This window comes from Anolis carolinensis, chromosome 6 (assembly GCF_035594765.1).
Source record: "Anolis carolinensis isolate JA03-04 chromosome 6, rAnoCar3.1.pri, whole genome shotgun sequence".
Lineage (NCBI taxonomy): Eukaryota > Metazoa > Chordata > Lepidosauria > Squamata > Dactyloidae > Anolis > Anolis carolinensis.
This window is the reverse complement of record NC_085846.1, coordinates 92,442,334-92,464,704: the sequence shown is the minus strand read 5'-3', so window position 1 is coordinate 92,464,704 and position 22,371 is coordinate 92,442,334. Positions and strand designations below refer to the sequence as shown.

Below are 22,371 nucleotides of genomic sequence, written 5' to 3'. Positions count from 1 at the left end.
CCAGATGTTTATGAGGTCAGTATTATTATTTTCGAAGTACAAGATACAGTGGGCTGACTACAGTACTTTATGCTTCTTCTAAGAGTTGTCAATTGCTAATGCTAGTTCCCAAAAAGTGCATGGACAAGCTATTGCTTATTAAGTATGATGGGGGCTGCCCTAAAATGTATCCACCCCTAGTTTCCTGATGGGCAGTCCTTATTAAAAAACCCTGTTACCTATATAGGTGAATGTAAGATTCAGAGGCTGTAGCAGAGCTGCAAGGGTTACCCTGCATGTGCAACCATTTTGGATATTACTAACTAGATTTTACAGGACAGCATTTTTACAAGCATCATTTCACCTGAAAAGCATGAATGACTTCAGGTATGACTTCTGAAATTATCTCTTATTTGCATGAATTAGCATATGCTAACAAATGTTAGTTTTCCTGCTTGATAATTATATTTTAAGCTAATTGGTAAGCTAATATCTTAATTAATTTTAACTCTCATGATGATACATGGACAATTTGATTTTTTTTCTCTCTCTTACTTAATATTCATTCTTTTCCAGGCAAGGAAAGGACGAAGGGTAAGCAATTTTAAGATATTCTCATATAAGCATTAGAGAGAGATCGTGGGATCTTTTATGATTCCCAGACAAGCTCCTGATAGATTTGTATAAAAATAAAACATTTTTAAGGAAGAATCAAAGCTCAGTACCTGAACCTGATACCATCAATTTCAGGCGATTTTACTTAAGAACACAGCTAAAACCCTATGCATGCCAGGAGTCTGCTCTATCCTCATGTATTGAAACATTTAAAATAACTTAATGTGACTTATTTTCAAGTCATTGTGAGTGGGATGGAGCCTGAAATGAAAAGATTTGCAATCAAAAGCAGTGGGGTATTTAGATTTATTTAGGATTCAGGTGTAAGTGGGCTGAAGGCAGGCTCTAATGCAGGCATGGGAAAACTTCACCCCTCCAGGTGTTTTGGACTTCAACTCCCACAATTCCTAACAGCTGGTAGGCTATTAGGAATTGTGGGAGTTGAAGTCCAAAACACCAAAGGGCCGAAGTTTGCCCATGCGTTCTCTAATGAGTCCCTCGGTGAGGGAGAGAGGGCAAGATATAGAACAAAGTAAATTAAAAATGGATAATAGTAATAAATACGAAATGTGAAGATTAATTCTCAGAAAGAAGACATTCTGAAGAATGTCTCAGAACAGTGTGAATCATCTACTTTCAAAATATTTGCAAGACATAGGTTTTCAAACCAATTTGGAGACTAATGTGCATTAAATGAATACAGTACCTAAAGTGCAACTAATCAATATAGTATATTTGTATTTATTTTTGCTAAAGCAATATTTTAAATAAAAGTCAATATAGATTCAAGCTGTTCTTGAACTACCGTATATATAACTGATTAGTTTCAAAAACAATGATATATATGGTACTAGGGATATAGCCAGAAAAAAAATGGGGGGGGGGGGGGGTGAGACTTTTATTAGTGACTCATGAAGAGTAATTCCATAACTCACCATAATTTAGAAATCAGGCTCCCTCGATAAACTTCAGTGGACACTCATGGGGATTTGGTTAATCAGTTAAAATTCATGAGTAAACCAAATTTTTTTAAAAACTTGAAAAATGTGCGGGGGGGGGGGTTGAACCCCTCCCCCCTTGGCTACAGCCCTGTATGGTACTATTTATCAAATTGCCATTAACAGAGAGTTCTTCTTAACATTATACATGCCTATGTTTAAAAGACTTGTGACAATTTCTATTTTTTGTGTTTCTTTTTCAGGGCCCCAGAGGAGACAAAGGGCCACGAGGAGAAAGGGTAAAGAGCTATGATATATATCAGTTTTTTTCTCATTACGGTGAAATCTTTCTTAGATAAACAGGAAAGGGTTTGATCATATGATCAACATAGAAGATGGAAAAGATCTGAACTACACTATTAACAGCGTAGAGCTATGCACGCCTAGTCTACTTGGATATAAGAACGTTCTATTTCAGTGAGATATTCCCAAGGAAATGTAGACAAGCAACGTATACCTCCTAAGTCATTGAGTTGGATCCCAATGACATTAGTTGAGCTTCAGTCCTCTTGAAATTGATCGGAAAAACCAGTTGGAACTAAATGAAGTCTGGACAATTTCAAAATTGACCATATGAGAAGGCATTCTAGCTTATTCAGTTACAGTTATCCAAATGTCCTCTCTATGTTGTCTTCTCAAACAGATACTTGATCATACACATTTACCTGGGAAAATGTGTGCAATTTGAAAAATTAAAGTTCACATAAAGCTATACAGGAATACCTGTATAGCATTATGTGAAGTCACTCATTTAACTGATTGGAAGGTTATTGGCTAAGGGTCGTATTTTTTTATTATTCCCAAATCCCATTGAAGTATCTGCGATTGACTGCTGCTAACGGTCTTCAGCTTTAAAACCCAGAATGCAATCACTCTCAAAACAGTTTTATTCCAGTGAGCTATAGATTGCAATCTCATTAGTGGAAGATCAAGTTTAGAAAGAAAGGCTGGGAATGAATTAAATAAACCTAGTGGTCAAAATCATGACATCACAGCCTATAAACAACCCCAAAAGAGGATTGCTTCTTTGTTAGTCCTTGTTTAAAAGTCATAGGTAACGCCTGTGGCTTCCCACAATGAGATGGCAGGTCTGGTGTCAATTGGATGTTAAGTTTCCGATAGTTTGTGAAACCATCCTACTAATTGTGAGTGTGAGACTGCTCTTATAGTTGTTTAGCATCTCTATGAGAATACTGATGTTAACAAACACACTGAGTCAGAGACTACAATACACTATCCAAGTTTAAAGCACTGGTGCCCAAACATTGATCCCCAGATATTTTGGCCGTTAACTCTCAGAAGCCCCAGCCTACTTGTCCAATAGTTAAGAGTTCTGGGAGATGGTCCAAAACATCTGTAGGACCAACATTTGAGAACCACTGTTTTAAAGAGTTCTTATGTGTCTTCTTACCTATTGCTTGCCCATTCACATCAATGCAACCTTAATTGTACAGCAAAACCCTACAAGATTCTCTCACAATTCTTAGCTAAAATATCTCATCAGCAGCAGGAAAATTATTTAACCCATCCACTGGCACAAATGATTGGATTTTTATTGTTTGTTTTTGAGATGTATATAGTGTCTTCTGGTTGTTAAGAGGAGAGAACAAGGAAGGAGACTTATGCTCAGACATGGATCTGAGAGTCAATATTCTTTGGTGTTTCTGCCAAAGCATCAGGAGGGCAGTCACCAGATGAGTCCATTACCAGAGCTTGGTAAAATTACATTTTTTTACTATAGTTCCTAAATCTCCATGTTAGCTGGTGGGTTCTGGTACTCGCGATTCAAAAACGTAGCTTTCCCAAGCTCTATTTTTAACATGTTTATATAGATACGTTTTGTGTCTGTAGGCAAAGATGCTGACATGTGTAACATTGGCATGCATGAAAAGTAGCCAGAAATGCTTATCGTTGTCCATTATGAATGCAATGGCAAATATAGATTAGCCTCCACATAAACTGTGATACATCCCTATAGTTGCAAATGATTGGACTTTCCAGGCCTACTTCTGGATGATCGTTTTCTCAGCTGTAGGCAATAGCGAACCAATGACTAACATTTAACATGGTGTGTAACCCGCCACAGGTTATAACTCACTAACCCTAACACAGCTCACTATCCAGATTATTGCAGTCTTCTTTAAGTTTGCCGCCACCACCAACACTTGTTTTTGAACATCTACATAGACTAGACATACACACACCATCAATTATGCTTTTGGAAGGGTACGATGCAATTTCTGTCTTGGAGTGCATCTACACTGTAGAATTATTGCAGTTTGATACCACTTGAACTGCCCTAGCTTGATGCCATGGAATTGTGGGAGTTGTAGTTTGGTGAGGCACCTGCACACTTTGGCAGAGCAGGCTAAAGAGCTTGTAAAGACCTTAATTCCATAGCATTGAGTTATGGGAGCTCAAGTGATGTCAAGCTCCATTAATTCTATAGCATAGATGCATCCTTGGTATGCAGGCCCCCATTTCATCCCAGCAAAGTAAGAAACCAAAGGGCATAACATATTAGCTCATTTTAATAATGCTAAATATGTAAATATATTCTGAGTCACCCAGATGTCTTTGTGCTTCTGAATAACCTGGGTGTTATTCCATCATGAACAACAGTAATCTCATGCTTTGTTAGGAAGTCTGCCAGTCCCATCTTATCTTCTCAACGTAGTGTGAAATTGCAAACTAAGCTGTTACAGGTGTGAAAATACCCATATTGTCTCTGAAATTAGTATGTATCAGTCTGGAAATTGGCCTTTGATAAGATCTGCTTGCCATAGGGCATGAATGTCAGCTCATCCAGAGGTGTTTTAGGAATGATTCTGATTCATCCTATGCAAATCCATTAGAATACATATTGAGGCTGATCTCTCTCTCTATATATATATATATATCACATATCCTGCCCCTGAAATATATTTTGAATTTTAATGTCAATTCTTTTAATTGTCATTTGGAACACAGATACTGTAGTCCCCAAATCTGCTTAGTAAAGAGAGCCTTTGATTTATCCTGTCCCAAGGTGGCATGAGACTATATATCCAAATTGGCTTGCTTTATGTTCATATACAGAGTCTTCAGTTACTTGAAAAAGTTTGAAATTATATTAATAGAAATTAGTGTGACTTTTTGCCTAGTTAAGTTTTATATCATCATAAAAATTATGAACAGATTTTACAGTGTATCATGCCACAACTCCACTTATAGATATTGGCCTTAGAAATCCATATGTTTAGATATCCAGATTAGTTACTTATTATTTTAGTTGGTTAGTTAAGTTAGAATAATGATGTTTCAACCATGTTAGTATTCCCAACCACAAACAAAATAGATATCCGGGATAGAGATTACCCTGGATTACTTTTTTTCCATCATAAATAACATAAATAGATGTTTAATAGAGAAAACATTGAAACAGATCATGTATTTACATCAAAAAAAAGTTTAAAAGCTGTTGGAATACTTATCATATTCTCACTCAATACCTTCATAAGTGTTCCAGTGCCACTGTATGGAAAGAGCCAGTGTGGTATAGTGGTTTGAGCATTGGACTATGACCCTGGAGACCAGGGTTTTAATGCTCACTCAGCCGTGGAAACCCACTGCATGGCCTTGGGCTTGTCATATCCTATCAGCCTCAGAAGAAGCAATAGCAAACCCTCTCTGAACAATCTGGCCAAGAAATCCCCTTAGAGCTACTGTAAGTTGGAAAAGACTTAGAAATAAACAACAATATCTGGTCTTCCCTATCACTATTCATTACTGGTTAGGCTGGATAGGCCTGATATGCAGTCTAACAATATGTGGAGGCCACACAATCTAAAGAGCTATCCTATGAGAAAAGCCCTGTATATGAAAATAATGTTCTGTGCTGATGGAAATATTTCTGTATATTGTAACCATATTTTTAAATTTCGTATTCATTCACATAAGCCAGTCCTCTAATAACACATTGCAACAACTCAATGTAATTATGTCCCAGTGTCAGTTATGCTCAAATTGTGAATTCAGTCTTCCTACAGATATTAAGTTTTCTAATAGTGCAATCCTCCTCAAATCTGTTTGGGAGCAAACCCCATTGCATTCAGGAGTTGCTTCTAGGAAAGTGTATATAGGATTGTTTCCTAAAGTTCCAATATTATAAGCCCACTGAGTTCAGATACTTCCAACTTATAGCTGCTGTAAAATATGGAGATATTTTTGATTGTTTAAGGATTGCAAATGAATGACATTTGCTTTAAGGTTTCCTCTTCTGTTTTGCTCTTGGGTTATTAAAATACATTTAACATGATATACATTTTTCCCCATAGGGTCCAGCAGGTGAACCAGGCAGAGATGGTGAAGATGGTCCACCAGGCCCCCCTGGTCCTCCCGGTCTTAGCGGAGTAAGGCATCCAAAGTTTTAATTTATTGGAGCTGCATTGTAGTATTTGATGATGCATATAATGTCAAACAGATCATAAACGTTCAAGGAAAAGGCATTTAATACAAGTGTCTCTGGCTTAGGTGAGGGACCATAGGATTGTTGAAAACTTACTCATCAAAGTATGGAGCTCATCCTATTTTTAGCTTGTAAATGCTTTTTGGCTGCCAAAAGACACTTCTGCACATGGACACACAAGTACATAGAAGGGCGTGGAAACATGACAAAGTAGGTTGAGAGAATAAACCCTGAATAAAAAGTATGGGTTCTGGTTATAACTGAAAAAGAAAATAGTGCATTGTTGAAAAAGCAGGGACACCTACCTACTTTTTCTTGATTTCTACTGCATACTTTACCTCCATGCACCAAAGAGACATTTTCCCGATCAGAATTGAATCTGATTCATACTTTTTACAGTTTTATAAAGTATCTTTCATGCTCATGAGCATTATGTAATGAGATTATCACTCACACACACTTATTTTCACAATCAGGAATCACTTGGTATAGAAATAATATTAAAATCTAAAGGAAATAAATATGATAATAGTAATGTCTCCCTTTTTTTATCTCCTACAGAACTTTGGTGCTCAATATGACGGATCCAAATCAGCTGATCTTGGCCCCGGACCTATGGTAAGTAAAAGTTTCATTGCATGGCCAACAGGTCAAGACTCCTTTGGAAGATCTATGGCTTCCCCACAGAGCACTATAATGCTAATTTGTAAATCCAGGTGGTTAGTTCCTTTAAGGCTTTGGAGTTAATAGTCATCATGTCAAAGGCTATAAGGTGGTCCTGATGTGCTTGGCCTCCTTGCTTTTTCTGCCAATGATAGCTTAGACTTAAGCCTCAAAGGCATTCCCTGACAACACCGACTGTAGCCAGACATCTGGCAACGCACAGGCCTCCCATAGTCTGCTTGTCATGGGTTGATAAATCCCATGCTGGGAAGACATTTACAATTTATGGATCATGTACAGACCTCATCTCAGAACTTGAGTGGATTTTAGATGTGTCAGCCATCTAGTATCCCCTTATTCACACCTCAAGAGGTGCTGACTTGAGGGAACCCCAGTTGGATTTGATGAACCAGAAACTAATTATCCAATTAGCCATGCTATGGCTGGTGAAAAATTCTGAGCCTAGTCATCTATTTCTTCTTCTGTATGTCTTACCTGCCTGTAAAATGCCTGGAACTGGGCCTGTAGGTTGTAACCCAAAGACTGTTAATGAGTAATAGAGCCATTACTTGTTCAAAGAATGCATGGTTATAACACGGCATGATTGGTAGTTGGTAACTCTTTTGAAGGGGATGTAAAATTCAGGCAATACAGAACCAATTATCACTAATTCAACTGGCTAGCTGCCTGGTTTTCTGGCAATCAAGCTGACTATCCATTTATTCAATAGAGTTGAAGTTAATTATAATTTGTTGCATAATAGTGGATAAATTAATTAAAATCACTTGGACAGAATTTTCAAGTCTGCCTATTTCCATTTCTGTTTCAATGTGAGCTCATTTACATGAATTGTATAGGTTCACAGGAACATGTTTCAATATATATATATATGGCTAGAATTGTAGCACTCTTTAAATTTTTATTCATTTCCTTGATCCCTTGACTGGAAAATTAATCATGTTCATATATGATTTTGATAGAACTGATTTTTCAGCAAGTATGTTTTGCTTCGGACTGAATACGATGTGATTTACTAATAAAAATATAAATTGATACATTGCTTATATTCTTGAAATGTAAAAAATAGAAATGGAAGCTAACTTAGATGTTCTATAGAAGCATTGAGATAATATGATCAGGCTGCTTCTGCTCCTCACACTTCCAGGCCATGCTCAGAAAGGAATGTTTATATGATGTGTCTTTTGATTAGAATAATTTGCATCTGACAGACTTTCAAAAGTTCAAAAAGAAGGGATGTGAATGAGTCAGACTTTATCCCATTGCTTTTAGATCAGTGGATTCCACACTTTGGTCCCCAGAGGTTGTTGATATGTAACTCCTAGGAGACCAAGTGATCAGGGATTCTGGGAGCATTGGTCCAACAATGTCTGGAGATCCAAGATGGGAACCACTGCCCTAGAGAATGTGGAAGTGTCTCTCAGGGCCATTTCTAATGTTGATTTTCCTTTTTTTTGTGTTATAGAATTATTGTAATTTTACATTGTACAATGAAATTAAATGCTTTCTCAGCACATATCACAATGCAAAACAACACTCTCATCCCTCCATACTCTCACCACCACCAAAAGCCCCCAATACCAAATCAAGAATATATGTAAATAAGTCACTAAAATGACTGAAAGAACATCAGAAAGGTCAGATCTGAGAAGCTGACATATTAATTGTTGAGAAGGTCTTGACAGTGCAGCAAAGTAAGCCTGGTTCCAGAGGACTCACAAAGATGGGAAATTGCTAGGAGCTAAGATCATCAGATGGCCCGCTAACTAACAGTGCTATCATTTCCACTTTGCACAGTGTATATCCAAGCATTTCAGATGCATTCTAAAATAATTATTCATGTTTTTGTTATCTAAATTATCTAATTGTGCAAGCTTATTCATGTTTATTCAAAAGTAAATTAGAGGCTGCTATGGCCAAAGCTTTCCAAATACTGGAGTCAGACATGCACTTCAGGATAGCTTGATCTTCAGGGCTTCCACTTGAAGGCTGACAGTGTGACACCTGTAATTGTCTAAGAAAGGAGCCACCTGTAGCTTCTGGCATTTTGATTAGCCTCAGCATTATGATCCCTTTGTTGCCTCCAGTCCTTATTCAAATACAACTGTTGTGCATAAAACTATAAAATGGCTACCTATAACTTCCTATCATCTCCGTCTATCCTCATGTAACTCCCACATTTTTATCAAGATTCTATATGCAGAAAATTCCCCTTTTGCAATAAGAAAATGGTGTCCTCAAATCAGAAACGTCAAAACCAGCACATCCATGCCAAGATGTAGTATAGCATCCCTGCTTTCATTATATGCTTGCATACCCCCAATGGATCAATAAGCTACACAGTACCAATTGTCTGGTATAGTATCGGTGCAGGGCTTACTTTGAACTCAGTATCATGAAGATTTATCATAAACGCTTTTCTACCTCATGTAAACCTATCTTGGTTTAGCTTCAGGCAGCAAAATCTGTTTGCTGTTGAAATCAACAACAGCAAAAACCATATTGTGATCCAGTGGTTTCTTGAGGAAGGGGAGCTCTGCTGGAGAGCTACTTGGGCCCTCTAATTCTGTCTATTTACCTGCATTCCATTATTTATATCTTTACCTAAGTTAACTTAAGGAACCTCTTGAAAAGAAAGTTTCTCTTATCCTACTTTGCAAGCAGAAAGTATCTCCAGAAAATAGAGACATCACCACCACCACAAACAGCCAGTGAGGAGACCAGGGACTGCTGTTACTAGAGTTCACTTTTAATAAATTCCTTATGTTGTGTTAGGATGCAACTCTGATTTAGAGTAATTCCCTACTCCCCCAGCAGTTTCCTATACCTTTTCCAAAACTGCTCAGAAGAAAGTATAACCTCCCAGATAGGCTTTTTGTGGTTGAAGATGCCTGCAGAGGAATAAAGAAGCTTTCCTTCCATGTAGTTCCTTGATTTACCTTGTCTTAAAATCCAAAATGCATGTGGATGTTGTGAGACTTGGGTGGGAATGCTACTGGGGCAGGGGCAAACGGATAGCTCTACCCCTAATATCCAGAGCCCCCTTCTTGCCTGTTAAGTATGGAGATGATCTAATAACACTGAACAACAGGGTAAAAAGAACAGCTTTGGATGGCTTTTTAGTCTATAATTTCCACAATCCCAACAACAGCTGAGGTAGGGAGGGGATGCAGCAAAAAAAAAAAGCAGATCCCATAGATCAAAAATCAGTATGAAATGTTTGGTCAAGAGACACAACATTTGTTGGAGATGTAGGCCTATGACTTATGTTTGTGCAATCTTGTTGTTAAGATGTTACATGAACAGACCTAGAGTGGAGTGATCATGGTGCAGTTTTTTACCTTTCTCCATCATCCAAATTCATGGGATAACTTGTGGCCCTCCAAACATTTTTGGACCGCAACTCCTACCAACCCTACAGAATGCAGCCAACCATAAGGGATAATGGGACTTGTCCAGCAACAACTGGGAGACCACAATTGGTCATGGATGGTACTGTAGTAATTTAGGCAAGTTAGTGGTTGCCAGGTCAGAAGACTGAACTGAAAATATCAAAATGGCTGTAATACCCAAATGAAATAATGAGTTTTTGGTTTGAAACTGTTATAAAGTAAGCTGCTTTATCATAACAACTAGACAACATCTTGTTGTGAGTATGGACCTCTTTAGGGCATCTCTTTCGAATATTATATTTTGTATCCAGAAAGATGAAATCAATGTAATTGTGAATGAGCCATAAAAGAGAGAGAAAAGTCCATTTGATTTCGATTTTTAAAACCTCAGAGCCAGTTGCCAGAATATATGTTGTCAAAGTCATACATCTAGACTAGTTGCCTAAATGTTTTGAGTAGAGATTGGATTTTTTGAATCAAAACTAATTTTCAGTCAAAACCCAATATATTTTTTCAGTCCTAGTCTAGCATTTCACATGCTTCTACATGCTTCTATATGCTGATGTTCCTCAGAGACTCTGCAAAAATGTTGGAAGCAAAAATCACAAGATAAAGAGGAGGTGTGGTCTACAGTGCTTTTATCTCTCATTCTACAGCTCTTTTATCACATACTAGAGGAGAAGGGCAGGTTCACCCTATAATGTTGGTCAGAAAGAGCTCCAGAATGTTTTTGCTATCAACCTGCACTTCCTAGCTTCTTGGAGCACTTTGGGACCCATCACCACAGTTTGGCAGCTGAGGACTCACAATTTGTCTATTTAATACCTGAACATTTGAAAAAACACAACAAAGCAGCATTGCACAGTAAAATAGCCCAAGGGTTCTTTTTCTGTCTTCTGACAAGTCAAAAATGTACATTCTAATTCATGCATTTACTAACTAGGAGCCTTAAACAACAACAAAAAGTTTGCCAGTGTAAGAATTTAGTGGTACATAGTGATTAATAATCTGCTTGCAGTAGCAAAAGAAGAATCCCTAGTCTTGGGTTTGAATTTCATGTTTGTTGTTTTTTAAGGCAACTAATATAATTTACAATAACTGGAATTTTAATACTGTTGACACTGTGACTCATTACCTTTATCTTACTGTGGTTGAGTACAAAATAAGTCATATTGAAAATCTGTTTTTTCTATTCTGACTATTCCATTAACTTGCTTTTTGTATCTTTTTTCCAGGGTATAATGGGACCCAGAGGCCCACCTGGATTGACTGGTCCCCCTGTAAGTATATTCTGATCACAAGTTAATGTGAATCTATTGGTAGAGGCTTCTGTTAGATTAGTTGTTTGCAAACTTGTTGTTGGATTATAACTAACAGGATCCCTGACCGTGCCTCATGGTTCATCACTTGGAATCACTTTGTTAATACATATGTGAAAAGCATTAGATACAAGAAATCAGTTTACATTGGTTAATCAGTGGTTTTCAATCTATGGGTCCTCAGGTGTTTTGACCTACAACTCCCAGAAATCCCAGTCAGTTTACTAGCTGTTAGAATTTCTGGGAGTTGAAGGCCAAAACATCAGGGGACCCACAGGTTGAGAACTACTGGGCTAAATTGTAACCAAATCAGCACACTTGTGAGATATTCTATACCGCAGAGCTTTCCAAACATATCATGTTGGTGACACACTTTTAAGATATGCATCATTTTGTGATACAATCATTCAGTTTTACCAGAAAGCATAAGAGACACATACATAAATTGTAAAAACATAATGTATAGGAACACAACATATGTCATGAAAATATTTCATTTTAAAAAAATAGTATTTGTAAGATAATAACATGTATTTCCAAGATTTTTATCATTTCTCATTATGTTTGCGTGGCACACCTACACCCTGCAGCCAACACACAAACACTTCACGACATACAGTTTGGAAAGCTCTGCTATACTGGTTGCTGTTGTCACACACACCCTTCCCAGTACAATCATCAGTTAATGACCTAGTTTGCTGTGTCTTTCACAGCTTCTAGACATAGTGGGGAAGGGAAAATCTTTGGGAAGAGTTATCCTCTTCCCAATTTTTCTCCCTTAATATTCCTGCTATAAAGGTGTAAAGCACACAGTATATACGTATCTTTCATCTTGACATGTTCCCACCATCCTTATGTTTTGTCTCCTGCTTTGGGTTAGCCATGCAGGTCTTTTACAGGGATGCTCTGCTGTCTGAAAACACCATCTCTTTCAGAAGTTTGGACTTCTGCTCCCAGAGTTCTCAGTCTCTCTGGATTAATGCAGGACTCCAATATCTGGTTTCATTGCCATCTAACATTTCAGGCTAACCCATCAACTTGGTGTCCTCCATATGTGTAAATATCCCGTTCTTAACCGTTCTATTGTTTGAGTACAAGTGGAGGGAGTAGTTCAAAATATCTGGGGAGCATCAGTTTGAGAAAGTCTGTTCCAGGGCTTCCTAAATGAAATCCTCATATTGCTCAACCATTTTTCTTGCTGATTTACTGAGAAGGGCGGGCCTACCTTCCTCCTCAGACACTCTTTTTACCAGGAGAGTATTTTTCACACAATATTCAAAATAGATTCACAATTTCTCCTTCCCATTTTAGGGTTCTCCTGGCTACCAAGGACCTGCTGGTGAACCTGGTGAACCTGGTCAAACGGTATGTAAAGCCATGTTGTTGTTGTTGTTTTAACAATGTGAATGATTGGAATTCTGAAGTACCCACACACATGGAAGACTTCTTCCAAAATTTAAAGATTCGGAGATCCTTGGGTCTGTAACTTTTTTGCAATAGAGCAGGGTGGAGGGTAGTGATCAATGCTTGGTTGTGTATCTCCTTCCTTTTCCCAAATTCTAAGGAGACTGTGGAGTAGATAATGATCTTGTTAAAATTCTCCAATTCTCTTGCATTGATTTTTGTATGGATAAAATTGCAGGGAAGAATGAAATGGGTTGCATGGTGAATATCTAGACCCTGTGCTTTTATGAAAGCCGGAAACCATAAATAAGTGATCCCCAAAGCTTGGTACAAGTAAAAGAGTTTAGTCAAGTCACTAGTTCATATGTAACTTGGTATATCTGGCAGCTTTTAACATTCATAGTTCTGAACTAATTACTACTTTTTTTGTCCTTAGGGTCCTCAAGGTGCTCGTGGTCCAATGGGTCCTCCTGGAAAGCCTGGGGAAGATGTAAGTATTCATTTGAACTGGGTTATACATAATTCATTTTCTGTTGAATAAAAATATCATCTTAATCTGTCCTAATGTTTTGATAGGGTCATCCTGGGAAACCTGGAAGATCTGGTGAGAGGGGTGTTTCTGGACCTCAGGTGAGTGCCTTCTCTTCTGTAATTGGGTAACACTGTTGTTTGTTGCAGCTGCTACATTCTATTTAATAGCATTATGTAATGTTTTACAAGTACACTGCTGTTTACTTTGTCAGAGATTTTGGATATTTTGATTGGTAATAGGAAATAGAATCCCCCAATGAAGACAAGAAAGGGATCATAACTCAAGAACAGAGCATGTTGAGAAATATACCAGGTTTAATAGTTGCTGTCACCAGGTGAAAACAAGTGGTACAGAAAGACTCCTTGCCTGGTAGACTCTGGTAGTAGTGCTAGATTCATGTAAAAACTAAATAAGATATTGCATAAGGCTTCATATTATGAGGGGCCTCAAAACAAAAAGAATGCAAACTCACCACCCCCTCATTTTTCATCATTTTATAGGACCTCTATGGGCAGGTTTTGGGATCCTCCATCCCTTACTGCAAATCAACGGACACCAGGGATAGGCAGCTACAGTCTACCATATTTTTAAAATCATCTCTCTTTGTTGTCTGTGCCAAGTTAGGACTAACTTGAGTTGCAATCTTGCTCCCTCTAGCACAGTGGTTCTCAACCTGAGGTCCCCAGATGTCTTTGGCCTACAACTCCCAGAAATCCCATCCAGTTTACCAGCTGTTAGGATTTCTGGGAGTTGAACGCCCAAAACATCTGGTACCCACAGGTTGAGCACCACTGCCAGGACTTGTGTTCCAGAGCTTGAGAAAACAGTACTGAGAAGGTAGACAAATAGCCTGGTTCTGTATAAGTCAGGAACATTTCATATAATTTAATTCATGTGTCATCCCATTGCCAACCAAAGGTACAGGTGATGTGTGGAGCAATTTCTGCAGCAGTTGGGCTGGGCTGCAGCTCCCATCAGTCTGAGCTGTTGTGGTCAGTGGCCACATTTGGAAAGCATTCAACTTGAGGAGATCAAAAACTTGTTTTTTTAAATCTATTTTTATTGAACATTTTTTTAGCTTGCATACTGGTAGTAATAGTCCATTGACTGTTTACAGCATTTATGTATTTAATACAAGCAGTCCAGTATAAGAGGTAGTCCTATTAATGTTAGTCAAAGCTACTTCTATCTTGAGTAAGCATGGCATCCGAGCCTTAGAAGCTTAACACTTCTGTAAGACTTGCTTTGTAACTGATGAAAAAGAGAAAACAAAAGGCAAAGCATGTATAGTGTGGATGAATATTCCAGCTGATATAGAATTTAGATTTGCATTGTAACTTCTCAGCTGAAGCCAGCCTTGTCCATAAAAATGCTCTGTTTAAAAGTATGACCTGCAAATTACTAGTTTAAGGAACACACCTCTTTCTGAGTCATTGAGCACATCTACTTTGTCCCACAATATGTAGATATGAATTATTTTGACAATAAACTCTTATTTTTTCCAAGGGTGCTCGTGGCTTTCCTGGAACTCCTGGCCTGCCTGGCTTCAAAGGAATAAGGGTGAGCATTTCTCTGAGACAAGAATACAATTAAAAACATGGCTATTGAGAAGGTGTTGTTTCAGTGGCATGCACTGTGCATGCATCACCTTGTCCAAACGATGCGTCAGATTAATCCAGAGTAAACCAATTTATTCTGGATTTTAAAAACACCTGAAAAAATCTGGACCTTACTGCAAGAACCGGATCTTTTCAGGTGTTGGGCCTGTAGGGGTTGACTCTCAGGACCGCCTTTGCGCAATCCCAGGGGCCAATTCCCATTGTCATCCCAGTTTTTTGGAGGTTTCGAGAGGAGAGGGAGGATTTTTCTCCTCCCCTCTTCAAAGCTGCTGCTGTGTCATTTTGACGGGTCAGAAGCTTTCTCCATCTGGGCTGAGAATGTAGTCAGCCCCTCTAGCAAGTTTACAGGAGAAATGGGGAGCTGAGGGCTGGCTACATGCCCTCCCAGGTCAACTTCAACCTGGGAGGGCATATAGCCACATTCCCAGGGAAAACCTGGAATTTGGACCCTATGTGTGGCCTAAATCGCGAAAGGAATCAGGATTTTAAATCCCGATTCCTTTTGCGATTTGGACCTGTTTGGAAGAGTCCTCAGACAGAACCCAAAATTCACTTGCCACAGGTGGTATTAAAGATTGTATTATTTGTTTACACGTGGCACAGTCTTACAAAATAGCTTCCATCATCCGTGAGAACTGACCCTATTGACCAGGACTCTTAAGACCTGGAATACAAGAGATTCCTTTCCACTGGTTCAGGATATAAGCATTTTTCTAAACAAGCACATATTCTTTCTGAGTATTTGCTTCATCATTCTATGTGGAAATCAGTAGCTAGCAAACTACTTGGGGACAGGAATATAATATCTTGTACTCTAATGTGCTGTGTACATTTATATGCACAGTTGTATGAAAGGAAAAGTAGATTATCAGGCCATGAAATCCTTTAGGCTGATAGAGCTCTGATAGATGAAGTCTAAAGCTGAATAGCACCAAGCCACGTTGCATGCCATTGTGGGTTTGGAATAGACTGGATACTTTGCCACACAATGGTCATGGGGTCAGTTGAGGAGACCACATGGGAAGATTTTAACAATAAATATTTCTTTCTTCATTATAGGGACACAATGGTTTGGATGGCCGGAAAGGAGAACCTGGTGCTCAGGGTACTAAGGTAAAAATGGCTGATTGTACTATAAACAGCTTGTGTGGTTTATTCTAGGAAGAATACATACTCCATAACAGCACTATGATTTCCTAGTCGCTATATATATTTATTTATTTGTCATATTTATATCCCGCCCTTCTGACCTTGAACAGTAAAAAATGATTTCCTTAGTGAAATCAGCATATGCTATGAATGTAACACAATGAGGTTCTGCCCTGAAAGTAGCTCTATCCTCTTCTTTCTGGTCATACTTGTGTCCAGTTCTGAAAAGCAATGGCCAGGTGGTCCATGGCTGGTGGGCAGTGACCATAGCAGCATAAAGGACAAGGTGACCACCCATCTGGGCCAATGTAGTCTTGATCAGCAGGTTTGGCTAGATGCATCTGGACACCATCGTGGTTACTCTAGGGCCAGACCAGCATAATGCTCCAGACTGGTGTCAGCTTAAGCAACCAGTTAGTTTTCTTTAGTCTGCACTATTTAGTGTCCAGGCTAAAAAGCAACAAGCACAACACAAGGAAAAGAGCAAATTTTGTAGATATTAACATGTACACCCAGATCCAGAACTACATCTGCTCTTCAAAGTGCATTTGGAGTACATCTCCATTTTCATTATAGATGAGTAGCTGGATCATTCATTCAATGGAGGTTAGAGATCAATATACACACCCTAAACATATGGATCAGTATCTTCTGTTAAATGCTGAGTTCTCATACCTTTAGGACAAATGTATAATGCACCAAAAGCATGCTTTGTTTGTTTTAAAGTCATATGGAAATGGCAAACACATTTTAAATATGCGTGACACTCAGTTGACCTTTCCAAACAATTTCTAACATTTTAATAAGATTTCTTGACGCTCTGTTTACACTTTAACACTTGGTCATGTAGTTTATACTACCCTGGACAAAATCAGCAAGAATGCTTTAGGCAGTGCCCTTATATATTAGCAGAACCACTGCCCAATTATTGTTACATACTAATTCAGTAGTTGCCCTCAATTAGCAAAGCATTTTGATCTCAATCCAAATAACAATTCCCATTGAAATGTGTGGAGGTTAAACTAATATCAACAATCTTATATTATGCTTTTCAATGGGACTTGAGAATATGACTGTCTTCCTCTGGGCTGCAGCCAATACTCATTTGATTGTTCTTCTAGTTAGTAAAGAGGACCTCTCTAGGCATGTTTTAAGGAGGTTAATTTGCTGTAATTGCTTTGTTCATGGCTTAAACATTAGAAAGCGAAGCCTGGACCCATCCCACTTGCCTGATCTTTTCCTAAAAATCATACAGCGAAAGAATAACTTAAAACATATACTGAATAGGTCATCTGTGTTGTTTGCAGGGTGAACCCGGTGCCCCTGGTGAAAATGGAACCCCTGGACAATCTGTAAGTATTTTCCTCCTTGCAACTAGAATGAAAATAACTGTCATTTCTTAAGATTGGCTAGTTCTTACTAGTTAGTAAAATAGGTTTCTTCCATATCATTCTTGATGGAAATTGTACCTTATTATTTCATAGGCTATAAGAATTCTGTGTTCACTCCTTTTCATTGAATTCTATCTAGCTTGTGTGCTTAAATTTGCTTAGGATTGCACCTTGTTCAAAAGTGTGAGAAGAGGCAGAAATGATGCAAATCATTCTTGTGTATACAACCTGTTACATCATGTAATAACATATATATGCTTTGCTTTCAGGGTGCTCGTGGTCTCCCTGGTGAAAGAGGAAGAGTTGGTGCTCCTGGTCCAGTTGTAAGTGGTTACTTATCTATACAACTTGGCTTTAATTTGCATTTTAAAATTATTTTATTGTATCCCAGGAATTTAAAATTGTCACTTGGATTTGTTTGTATTTTAGGGTGCTCGTGGTAGTGATGGAAGCAATGGTCCCAGCGGTCCTGCTGTAAGTCTGATTTTCCTATTCTGTCCTTCATAGTCCTATCGCTTTCCTTTGACTTCTCTGCATTGTCTGTTTCCTTTGTTTGTCTGTTGAAAAGCAAAGAATCTTCAAAAACCAAACATATTTCCCAAATACATATCAAAGAGCTGCCAAGAAGCTACAGAAAATATTCTTAGGGAATGCCCACAGACTGTTCAACTCTTATCTAGCAGGTTAATGCTGAAATGCTAGAGCTGTATATCAACATCCTTAGCATATGTAGCTCAAGCTATCACAGTAAAACTGCACAGAAGGCATTGATATTATTAGTATCCTGGTTGAAGAGAAACCTCAATTTAAAGGTCTGGAGAAAAGAAATTATCATTGTTAAACTATCTGGAGAATCTGTCTCCCCATCATTCAAAAACACGAAATGAAGTTTGATTGCTTCTCTCATTTTTTGTTCAGAACCAGATAGGATTTCATCAGGATGTCATCAAAGGAAAAATAGCAACAGGGATCAAATAAGGTCCATGGGACAAGTCTTCACTGTTTCTGCTTAAATTCTGACCCAGTCCACATTGTCTCCTGACCAACTTGGGAAGGGCTCTAGTAGTTCTCAACCTGTGGGTCCACAAATGTTTTGGCCTTCAACTCCCAGAAGTCTTAACAACTGGTAAACTTTCTAGGAGTTGTAGGCCAAAACACCTGGGGATGCACAAGTTGAGAACCATTGGGCTAGACCCATGACCTCTGAAGTCTCCATACAAATGCATTCCTAGTGAGAGACATTCTTCCCTTGCAATCTCAACCATGTGGGACACATATCTTTTTTGTTTTACAAGTGGAGCCTGCATCCCTGAGTACTCACTTAGCCCCACCACATCCATCACACTCCATTCTTCCCCTGCATCTGGTTTTCCATTTTCCATTTGCTGTTAATTGTCTATGCACATTGGTATATATATATATATATGGACTGAGAGAGGGCATATTCCCTGTAGAGTGAGACTTCAGAAACACTCTTCCTGTGTATGAATGGTTCCCTTTTTGTCTACATAAATAATGGCACCTATGCTTGAACCTCAGATTTTAAAAGGAATGAAGATAGATCCACATGTCATGTTGAACTGAACAGTGACACTAAAAAGATGCAATTGATCCCTAGCTGAAAGTATTGCAGTATTGAGTATTACAGGCGAGATATTAAGTCAATGTCCTATTGATTGAATTAGCCTCCGTCTCCCAAACTGGATTTCACTTTGTCATCACAAAGCATGTTTCCACTTTGGTGTTTAACAAGTAATTCTATCCAGTTTACTATTTTTACACTTTGGACTATCTGAAATGTTGAAATGGCCACAACAGGTACATTTGTGTGTGGCCATTTAAAAAGGCAGCGTAATACAAACTATGTACAATGTTCTTAAGAGATGTGAAATCAATGTATAACATTAGGCATGTGTGAAGCAGTTCTGAACTATAATTTATGGACATCCTATTCCATTTCTCTTAAAGCAGAGACTTTGCATTGTTTCCAAGAGTGAGTTCTAGGGATGAGTGCCATGGCTAGGGATGAATGCCATTTACCTTTACTACATCATTTTTGAGCCTAGGGTCTTGTTCATTTGTTACCTTTCTTGCTTGTATCCTATCATAAAGTAATTCTATATGCTTGGTTGCGTTATGCTGGTATCATAAACTATGAGATGTTTCCCATTCTAGTCCCCATCCTGCTTCAAGATTGCCGCTCTCATGCGTTTTTGGAGAGCTTTTTATAGGTGTCATCTAGTTGGCAACCTTATGATCCTGTAGGACTCGTCTCACGGCTATTTTGTTGTGGTCAGCTATTCAGTTCTAAACAATTTCCCCCTAAAGCATTTTGTCCTAAATCACATTGTCTTGAAATGGTGGAGCCTCCTGGAAGATTAGAAATTGATTGCAACCAATTAAGATCTTAATAAACATTGTGGTTTTACTTTCTTCTTGAAGTTGAAAAAGAAAGGGGTGGGGGTCAATACCCCTCAGGCAGCAATACATTGCCCTTAGATTTATTCTGAACTTAGTGGCTCATACATCATATGAGTCTACCTTTTGGTCAGAGCATGAAACAGCCAACATGCAGAAGTGATAGCAAAAGCTTTTGTATCATAGCTGTATAATTAGACTTGGCCCTTAGCCTGCAAGTATTGGAAGTGCAGTACAAAGATGCTCAAATCTTTCAGCCCCAAGGGTTGTTGAGGATGGGACCACCCATACGGAAAGAAACATACAGTGACAGAATCTTACACATTTTTCAGGCTTAATCGGGGGTATCAAATTATTTCTCTGCTATGATGTAGATGAGATGGTAGAAGCAGTTGCAAAAGTATCACTAGCTCCCAGTAGTTTCCACTGAGGCTAATGTTTCCGATGTGACTATTACTTATGAGAAAGCATGCCTCTTCCACTCAAGAGCCCCAGCAAATTGGCAGGATGGAAATGGGTGGGATTCCTCCAGTAATGGACGCCACATAGATAATGGCCAACAACCAGGCTTCCCAACTGAAATGCTTCAGGAGATCTAAGTATCTTGGAGATTGAACTTTTGGGTTATAATTTTTTTTAAACTAGGCTACATGGTCAACATATGGAAGTACCTGCAATATTTCACAGTGCATCACCACAGTGAGGGCTTCTTCCTTGTACAGTTAGAGAAATCTCAGCAGTAATCCAGCCTTTCTGTTTAACCCCCATCATCCATTGGGTGTTTTGTCATCTAGGACAGCATCAGAATATGTTTCCCCTTTTTGAACTTTCCACCTTTCCGTTTTCATTGTTTGCAAGCAATGACATGTGTTATCTTTTAGAAGATGCCTGAACCATACTATGGTGATGAATTCAAGTGTACATGGTCTATTCCTTCTGTTTATTGCAGCCTCATTTTTCTTCTTTTTGTAACAGGGTCCCATTGGTTCTGCTGGACCTCCAGGTTTCCCAGGTGCTCCTGGAGCCAAGGTATATGTATATGTTTGCTAGTACAATAAACACCTGTAGCACAGATGCTCAGGAAAAAAATCTGTAATGTTTTAAGAAAATCAATGTTAGAGCTGTACCTTTTGAAGAATATAGTTTGACCCTTTCATATAATAAATGCTTTAGAGAGGAATTATGTATTACATGTTTAGGAAGGAAAAATCTGAGATGAGTCTCACCAAGTTAAATGTCTTGTCTGAGATTCTCCTGGATAGCTATTGATCAAGGCAGGTGGTACTAGTCTACAACCCGGAGTGAAATCATTTTTTAATTGAAATCCAAACCAAATTGAAGTCTTTTCAAATGAAATTTTATTGTTAATGGCTTGTATCTGCTGCTCTATTGTCTCTTTCCATACCATACTAACATCATGTACCTTCAAAGGAAACCATAATAGATGATTATTTATTATATATTTATTTATATCCCTCCTTTCTCTCAGGGCGGTTTTTCTCATGTAAATGTTTTTATCTCTTCTCCATTTTAAGAAATGATTATTTTCTGCACAAAGAGTTGTACGTAGCTTTGTTTTCCTTAAACAAGTCCAATGAAAGGTTGAAAAGCCAATTACAATATAACCAGGGCATTGGACAAATATTGCAGAAGTATAACTCTTCTTCCCTTACAATAGGTTCACAAAATTATTTTTGCCCCACTACAACAAAGGAATATATATAGCATGTAAAGAAAATACTATGGAAAGTATTTGTTGTTCCAATTAAATTATTATGATCATTATTTTTCATGAATTATTTGAAGTTTTAATCAGCTGGCAAAATAAAGCAATATGTTTGTGGGCCAGATTTGAGAGGTAATTTGCCTTCTTAGTTGGAAGACACATATCATTGGCATTAGATCATTTAACAATGGATGTTGTTCCCTACAGACTGCATTACCAACCTGCAGTATATCAAAGGCTTTAAGTCCAAATGTATATTTATTTTAAAATATGTGTTGGGGCTGATGTATCTCACACAAACCTATTTTGCTGAATTACTTGCTGCAATTTGCTTACAATCCCTACACATTGTCATTATATTAGCTGGTTTATTTGTGGTATGGATTAGGACAATTTCTGTGTTTGTCTTTAAAGACCAATTAGAGTGATATGCATTTGCTGGAATAAACAATATACTTCATTTTTGAAGATTTATTTATATCTATCCAATATCTCTCTCAAACAGGGTGAAGTAGGTTCTGCTGGTCTCACCGGCCCAAGTGGTCCCGCTGGTCCTCGTGGTGAGGCTGGACTCCCTGGTGCTTCCGGTCCCGTTGGCCCCCCAGTAAGTTAAGCTTTGTCTTTACTGTTGCTAAATGAAAGCTCTTTGGCTGGGAGGACATGGGAGGTCAGTAATGAATGGATTGCGGCTGCTTAATAAA

General features: G+C 38.3%; 1 protein-coding gene across 1 annotated transcript in view; it reads left to right on the top strand.

The window, feature by feature from the left end:
- The first annotated feature begins 214 nt into the window (after positions 1 to 214).
- The window catches only part of col1a2 (collagen type I alpha 2 chain), a 58,924-nt gene continuing 36,767 nt past the window's right edge, over positions 215 to 22,371 (top strand). The window contains exons 1-15 of the mRNA XM_008112535.3: positions 215 to 573; positions 1,796 to 1,831; positions 5,909 to 5,983; positions 6,601 to 6,657; positions 11,348 to 11,392; positions 12,743 to 12,796; positions 13,272 to 13,325; positions 13,412 to 13,465; positions 14,874 to 14,927; positions 16,046 to 16,099; positions 17,443 to 17,487; positions 17,796 to 17,849; positions 17,956 to 18,000; positions 20,920 to 20,973; positions 22,176 to 22,274. Coding sequence (XP_008110742.3) covers positions 493 to 573; positions 1,796 to 1,831; positions 5,909 to 5,983; positions 6,601 to 6,657; positions 11,348 to 11,392; positions 12,743 to 12,796; positions 13,272 to 13,325; positions 13,412 to 13,465; positions 14,874 to 14,927; positions 16,046 to 16,099; positions 17,443 to 17,487; positions 17,796 to 17,849; positions 17,956 to 18,000; positions 20,920 to 20,973; positions 22,176 to 22,274 — 861 coding nt within the window. The 5' untranslated portion in view covers positions 215 to 492. The remainder of the gene's footprint in view (positions 574 to 1,795; positions 1,832 to 5,908; positions 5,984 to 6,600; positions 6,658 to 11,347; positions 11,393 to 12,742; positions 12,797 to 13,271; positions 13,326 to 13,411; positions 13,466 to 14,873; positions 14,928 to 16,045; positions 16,100 to 17,442; positions 17,488 to 17,795; positions 17,850 to 17,955; positions 18,001 to 20,919; positions 20,974 to 22,175; positions 22,275 to 22,371) is intronic.